The 8000-nt window shown below is 41.4% G+C and overlaps 1 protein-coding gene across 1 annotated transcript in view; it reads right to left on the reverse strand.

The window, feature by feature from the left end:
* The window catches only part of CCDC170 (coiled-coil domain containing 170), an 86150-nt gene extending 78681 nt beyond the window's left edge, over window positions 1-7469 (reverse strand). Inside the window, 1 exon segment of the mRNA XM_060030493.1 lies at window positions 6717-7469. Coding sequence (XP_059886476.1) covers window positions 6717-6791 — 75 coding nt within the window. The 5' untranslated portion in view covers window positions 6792-7469.
* Window positions 7470-8000: the final 531 nt, after the last annotated feature.

The raw sequence follows: 8000 nt of genomic DNA on the forward strand, positions 1-8000 counted from the left end.
GAGATTAGTTGATGATGACCTGGAAATGCTGAAAAATACATTTCTGTACAAAGCTAACAGGGAAGGTCCAGGAGGGACAGCACAAGGGTAAATTCAGTCAACAAAAAGGAAGTTATTTCAGTTACTCAGAAATAAAATTCACATATTTCCTTTTATTAGCAATATTTAAAATATTTTATTCAAGCATATCTAAACATGTAGAGATAGAAGCCATAATCAATAGCGGTGCTGGTATCAGTAAGAGAAAGAGTGCAGTGTCACTGGTCCACCTCAGCAATGCTTTGAACTTCTCTGACTTACATCAAAGTCACCAAGGCGCCGATTTCAAAGGAAAAAAATTGGAAGCGAAACAAAGAAAAAAAGAAATCTTGGGTAAATAACCTAGCATAAATAATTCCTAGTACAGCAAATGTTACTCCCTTTTTAAATTAAAATTTTTAATTGTCCTTGAACACAGAAAAAGTAAGTCTTTGTAATGAGTCAACTTAACTCAAGTACAAACCAAGAAGCACTCACTATTGTTTCAAATACACTACCCATTACATTTGGCAACATTGAGTAAAGATACACACGACCTTTTTAAAGTATGAAAGGAAAAACTTGCTCTCTGTTTGGGGTTCAAAAAGGTTTCTCCTACCTGTTCTTTGAATGCTTTCCCTCATGCTGCATTCTAAAGCCAGGTGGTCAAAGAATAATTAGATACCAAGAGAAATTAAGTGTTACAGTTAAAATAAAGTTGGATATACAAATGAATTAACTGGTTATCATTCTTTTGTTTTAGCTTTTTATTCTGAAGTAATTTTAGACCCAGAAAAAAAGTTGCAAAATTAGAACAGAGAGATTCTGTTTACCCTTTACCCAGCTTCCCCTAATGTTAATTACATAACTGAAGTCTGCTAAAACCAGGAAATCAACGTTGATGCAATACTATTAACTAAACTACAGATCTCATTCAAACTTCACCAGTTTTCTAATAATGCCCTTTTTATGGTCCAGGAGTCATCTCAGGCTCCCACACTGCATCTAGCTGTCACGCCTCCTTAGTCTCTGCCAATCATGACCTTGACACTTTTGAAAAGTACTGGCCAATTATTTTGCAGAAAATCCTTCAAGGTGGGTTTGTCTAATGTTTTCTCATGATCAGATTGTTATGATTTATTTTTGATAGTATAAAGCTCTTTTTTATTTGAAACAAGGGAAAACATTTAGTTACTTATCTAGTTCAATCCCTACCAATAGAGTATACTTTCTAGGAGTTTGTCCAATTGATTGTTTCATAGTCTAAAGGTATTTATTCCCTTGGTCAAGGAGAAAAAGTCATCCTGTTAACTTTTACAGCCATATCCCAAATATTTTATATACTTTTCTTCTTCTTTATAATGACTTAACCAAGTTTGTATTTTTAGCTTTTTAAATAGTTCCCTTACCAAATTTTTGTCTGGTGTATCTCTCAAATACTAACAGAGGTATGTTAAAAGTGTTCTACTGTAGTTGTGGATTTGTTTATATCTCCTTATAGATTTTTGCTTCTGTCAATTTTTGTTTTACATATTTTGAGGCCATTTAATTAGATGCATACACATTTAGAATTGTTAAAGTTCCTGATGAATAAAAATTTTTATTATTATGTGATAGTGATATAATTTGTGTTATTATTGTGACTTTGTTTACCTCTAGTAATGCTTTTTTGCCTTAAAACTATTCTGTATAATATTATTATGCCTAATAAGCGTTCTTTTGCTTATTATGTGTCTGGTAAATCTTTTCATACACTTTGCTTTCAACTTTTCCACATACTTTTGTTCATATGTGTCTTTCATAAATAGCATATACCTGGATTTTTTAAAAATTCAATGTGACAGTTTTGTTGGTTAACTGAGCATTTAGTCCATTTATATTTATTGTAATTACTGGTACATTTGTATTTCTTTTCATCATCTTTTTTTTTTCTTAGCTTTTTCTGTTTCTTTTTCTCTCCCTTCTTACCTTTTTGGGGAAGCTTTAGGGTTGTTGTTGTTTTTTTCTTTGTATCTAGAATAGGAGGCTTCTGACTTAAGTTCATATGAAGATGTGATTAGAGTCAGATCTTTACTTAAAGTGGATTAAAAGGAGAAAACCAAAAAGAACAGAGCAAATCAGAAGAGAGAGGAAATGGTTCTTTAAAAGGTGGAAAATAGGGACTTCCCTGGCAGTCCAGTGGTTAAGACTCCATGCTTCCACTGCAGGGGACACTGGTTCGATCCCTGGTTGGGGAACTAAGATCCCGCATGCCACACAGCGCAGCCAAAAAAAAAAGAAAAAAAAAGTGGAAATAGATACTACCTCACACCTAGTAGGATGGCTATGAGAGAGAGAGGGAGGGAGAGAGAGAGAGAGAGAGAGAGAGAGAGAGAGAGAGGAGGGGAGAGAGGGAGGGAGGGAGAGAGAGAGAGAGAGAGAGAGAGAGAGAGAGGAGGGAGGGAGGGAGGGAGGGAGGAAGGAAGGGAAGGGAAAATACAAGTGCGGACAAGGATATGGAGAAACTGGAACATTTGTGCAATGCTGATGAGAATGTAAAATGGTGTATCCACTAAAACAATATGGCAGTTCCTCAAAAAATTAAAAATTGAATTACCAAATAATCCAGCAATTCCAATTCTTATACCCAAAAGAATTGAAAGCAAGCTCTTGAGGAGATATTTGTACACCCATGATCATAGTAGCATTATTAACAGTAAAACAGTCCAAGTGTCCTTGTACTGATGAATGAATAAACAAAACATGGTATATACATACAATGGAATGTCATTCAGCCTTAAAAAGGGAGGAAATCCTAACGCGTGTTGCAACATGGATGAACCTTGAGGGTATGATACTAAGTAAAGCAAACCAGTCACAGAAGGACAAATGCTGTATGATTCCACTTATATGAGCTGACTAGAGTGGTCAAATTCAGACACAGAAAATAGAATGGCGGTTGCCAGGAGCTGGGGTGACGACGGAATGGGGAGTTATTGCTTAGTGGGTACAGAATGTCAGTTTTGCAAAATGAAAAGAGTTTCAGGGATAGATGGTGGCGACAGTTGCACAATAATGTGACTGTACTTAAGGCCACTGAACTGTACACTTAAATATTAAGATGGTAAATTTTATATGTATTTTACCACAATTTTTTAGAAGTTTGAAATGGTGGGGAAATAAAGGAAAAGTGACTTGACTTCCTTCATAATTATACATGACCAGCTCTATGTCCTTTACTTTAAGGAACTATAGCTGTTGATTTACATTCGCTTCTCAAAACAACCCCATCAGACAGCAATTCTAATTAACCCTTGTTTTACAGAGAGGAATGGAACTTGCTCAAATCCCCAACAATGGTATATACTGGAGCCATAACTTTGGTTCAGGTCTTCCAAATACATGAAAACACTGACACAGCAAAGTAGCTCCATGTTTGTGGCCTCTGCGTCCAAATCCAAGCGCTTTTCACCAAATGAATGCTAGAGCTTTTTGCTGACTGATGATCTAATTTGGTGACATTCTCCAGCTTCCATACCTTATTTCAGATGCATGGCAAAGTTACACTGCTCTGCTCAAAGTGACATCTGTAAATTTCCCCAAAGCATGTTTCTGTCTTCCACACTTGAGCTGTGACACTTCAATTCACACAATATTGCTCTTAGTATTTGTCACTTTTCCTAGCCTAGTAAAGCTCTGCTGATGATAAGGGGTAAATCCAACTTGAGAAAAATGCAACATCAGATTTGGTGCAGGGATGATACTACAAATGACACAGTCTTGTTATGGGTTATTGTAGACTCTTGATTTTTCATTGACACCAGGGACTGTGTCAGATTCATTTCTGTATCCTCATTCCCTCACACAGATCCTCAGTAACTGACTGCTGATGTGGTCCTGAGGTAAGGATGGAGGTGTCAGGGGTGGTGGCAGTGGTGTTGATGTATGGCTATCTCACAAGTTATAAAGACTAATAATAGCTAATAGATAAAATAGATAAACAACAACAAGGACCTACTGTGGAGCACAGGGAACTCTACTCAATATCCTGTAATAAGCCATAAGGAAAAGAATCTGAAAAATTATACATTATATATATATAAATAACTGAATCACTTTGTTGTACACCTGAAACTAATACAACATTGTAAATCAACTCTACTTCAATTAAAAAAAAAGAAAAAGGAAAGAATAAGAAGAGCGAATATTAAGAAGCATTTACTCTGTCACTCTGTTGGGAGCTTTACATATATGAACTGTGAATCCTCAAACCACACTATGTCATAAGCATTATGATCCCATGTTCCAGATGAAGAAACTGAAGTTCTGAGACATTAAGTAATTTTTTTGCCCAAGGTGTCACAGATAAGTGGTATACTCAGGACTGCTTGAACTCAAAGCTAATACCTCCGGTCCCTGCAGTATTCTACTTCCTCATACAAGTGCATATTATCCCTGCTTTGTATTTTAATCAGTTTTTCAGTGTCATAATGGTGTGGTAGGAAAAGTACTAAACTTTCAAAGAAAAGATATTTAAGTTCCCGCTCCATTATTTGCTAATTGAGCAAGCTATATCATCTGTATAATGGGAAATTTCTGCCTTGCCTATCTGAGTTATAAGATTGTCTCAGATGAAGTATTTTGGAAACTGAAAAAACAATTATAATAAATGCTGGCCTTTTGCTTCTACTTTTATTCTCAATAAAATTTAGGTCTTTCAGGTCAATTAAAATCTTGGGCTTGGTGGATATTTTCCTTTATGTAGGTAGTGAAATTTATCCTAAAAATCTCAATATGGGGGCTTCCCTGGTGGCGCAGTGGTTAAGAATCCACCTGCCGATGCAGGGGACACGGATTCGAGCCCTGGTCCGGGAAGATCCCATATGCCGCAGAGCAACTAAGCCCATGCACCACAACTACTGAGCCTGCGCTCTAGAGCCCACAAGCCACAACTACTGAGCCTGCATGCCACAACTACTGAAGCCCACGCACCTAGAGCCCATGTTCCGCAACAAGAGAAGCCACTGCAATGAGAAGCCTGCGCACCGCAGCAAAGAGTAGTCCCCGCTCACCACAACTAGAGAAAGCCCACGTACAGCAACGAAGACCCAATGCAGCCAAAAATTAAAATAAATAAAATTAATTTACTTTAAAAAAATCTCAATAAGATTACTCAAAATGATCACTTATTTATTACTAAAACTTACTTATTTTTCCACCTTTAAAGTAGAAAACTCTGGCACATACCACCGGTTTGGAATATCACCAGTAGTGGGACAAACTGACATCATGCACCTCTTGCTGTGACACACTGTGACACACCACTTATATAGTATTCCTACCAAAAATCTTATCATGAAAAACAATCAGATAAACCTATTCTGCAGAACAAATGACCTAGAGTCTGTAAAAATATCAGTATTACTGAAGACAAAGAAATGCTGAGGAACTGTTCCAGGTTTACAGAGACTAAAGACACACAAGTAAATATAATGTGTGATCCTGAAATGAAAAAAAAAATTGCAGTAAATGGCATTATTAGGAAAATTGGCAAAATTTTAGCAGATAGTGTACATTAGAAAATACTATTACAACAATGCTAAACACCCTGAATTTGATCATTGCATTTTGGTTAGAGAATGCCCTTGTTCTTAGGAGATACACACTAGAGTATTTAGGGATGAAGGGCCATGAAGTTTGTGATTTACTTTCAATTTGTTCCCCAAAAAAATATAAATAATATAAAAATTCTACATACTCATGCATGGGCTAATATTCTTAATTCACAGAGGATACTAAATAGGGATAAAATATGCAAATGTCCAGTGGAAGAAAAATGAATTTTATTTGTACAAGACGGTACTAGTTTTCCAAAAATATACTGGAATCAGAAAAATCTAAATGTAAGTAAATGGGTCAGCTGTAAGGCAACAATCAAAGCTGCTGAATATTACAGCTCCTACAGCATGTTGGAGAATCCACCCCATGTTTTGAATTGAAGAGTGTGCCCCAGGGATTTTTGTGGTCAGTACGGCTGGGCTGAGGACACCCTCTGGGGCTAGCAGTTCCGCTGAACACAGTTCCTCTGTGTCTCTGGCACGCACCCCTGACACACTCTATGCCTGGTGGGCCCCTGGTGCCAGGTCCAGAAGAGGACACTTAACCCAGGCTGAGCCTGAAAGTCCCCAGTGCCTAAGTACCTCCTGGGAGTAAATGAGTAAATGAAGCCAACGACATACTGTTTCTGGAGCGGCTGGCAACCAGGAGGCCAGCGACTTTGCCCAAGACTGGCATTAATCCTACCACCTCAGGCTTTGAAGAAACTGCTCTGAATCACGTCTTAGTAGCTAAGCAGTCTAAGTTAACTGCAAGAATGCTTTGCTCCGGGGGCGGGGAGGGTCTACAGGAGCCAGACACACCGTTTTTAGAACTTAACCTGTTTAAATGGCCAAGAGAAGCAAACTGGTACAACCTCAAAATTCAACAGCATTTCACAAACTCCCGACTTGCCCCTAACTTCCTAAGATTAACCGGTCGCTGGCAATTCCAGTCCCGTTCCGACTACTATCTCCCCACGCCATCGAGAGGAAAGTTTGCCGGCGAGGAGCGCCCAGCACAGCCCGGGCCGCGCAGCCGGGGCCGAGCATCCCCCGCGCCCTCCCGGGTGTAGACGGGCCGCCGGTGCCACCCACGCGCGCGGCCGCGGGCTGCTACGGTACCTCGGGCGCTGGCGACTTGACGCCGAAGGCGGCGCGGCGAGTAAGCTGCGGGCGCCGGCGGCCGGAGCAGCTCATGGCGGCCGGGGCCCCGCTGCGCGCTCGGACCCGCGGGCGGCGGGGAGCCAGGGGGCGCGGGAGCCGCCGGTGCGCGCGGTGCGTCTCCTCGGGCAACCGGTAAACACTGCGGCGAGGCCCGGACGCACGCTGCGCCCGCGAGACCCGGAACCCGGGCCTTGCTGCGAACCGTCCGCGCCTCCGAGACGCGCCCGGGGGCGCCTGACCGACCCCGTTCCTCCCGAGGGTGTCCCCCCCGGTGCGCGGCGCAGCGGCCGAGCGGCCACATCCGGCCAGGATGAGGCTCACACACCCGCCGGAGCGACTGGGGACAGCGGGGCTGGAGGCTGGTCTTCACCGCGGGACTCCATCGCGAGCGCAGTTCCGGGTCTTGTCCTCAGGTCAGGGACAAGTGATAGCCAGGGGTCAGTGTTGACAGGACTGGCGGCGTGCGCTGTCACGAAGGTGAATGAGCATTTATTTAGCGCCCACTGTGTGCCAAGGCTTCTGCGTCTTCCAGCGCCGGGCCGCTTGCTGGGTGTGCAATCCGTGCAGTGGCACAGGCCCTGCGCTCAGAAGGGCCTCACGCTTGGTTTAACTCCCTGCTGTCCCACTCTTGAAATTCTTAGTGATTTTTGAACAAAGGGTCCTACATTGGCCTTTTGTACTGGGATCCGCAGATCATGTAGCGTTCTCGCATTCAACCTTCTCAACAGCCCTGCAGGGAAATATAAATATTAGTAATACTAGTGTTAGGACAGCCATAGCTTCTGGTTATAAAACACTTACATGTGTTCTTTCAAGAGCTTTTCTAACTGCTTTCCAACTAAGATTTCATTACTTAAAACAAGATTATGAAGTGGATATAAGAATGATCCATTTTTAAAGTGAGGAAACAATCACAGGGAAATGAAATAAATTGTCCAAGAGTATACAGCTGGTCAGTGGCAGAATGATGATCAGACCCCAGACCATAAGACTGAAAGCACAGAGAAGGTGAGTAACGTGCCTAAGGTCCCACTATTTGTAGCAGAACCTCAAACTGGAGCCCACATTCACCTCACTTCAAGGCCCTTGATGGACCTCCCTGTGTGCTGTTCTAAAATTAAATGAACTCACAGATGTGGCAGCTTTTCTTAGATTCCATCCAACCATCCTACTCTGAGGACTTCTTGGCCTTGAGGATGGCTTTTGATTTTGTTTTATATTTATTTTATTTGTTTATTTGGT

The sequence above is a fragment of the Delphinus delphis genome, chromosome 14, assembly GCF_949987515.2.
Source record: "Delphinus delphis chromosome 14, mDelDel1.2, whole genome shotgun sequence".
Classification (NCBI taxonomy): domain Eukaryota; kingdom Metazoa; phylum Chordata; class Mammalia; order Artiodactyla; family Delphinidae; genus Delphinus; species Delphinus delphis.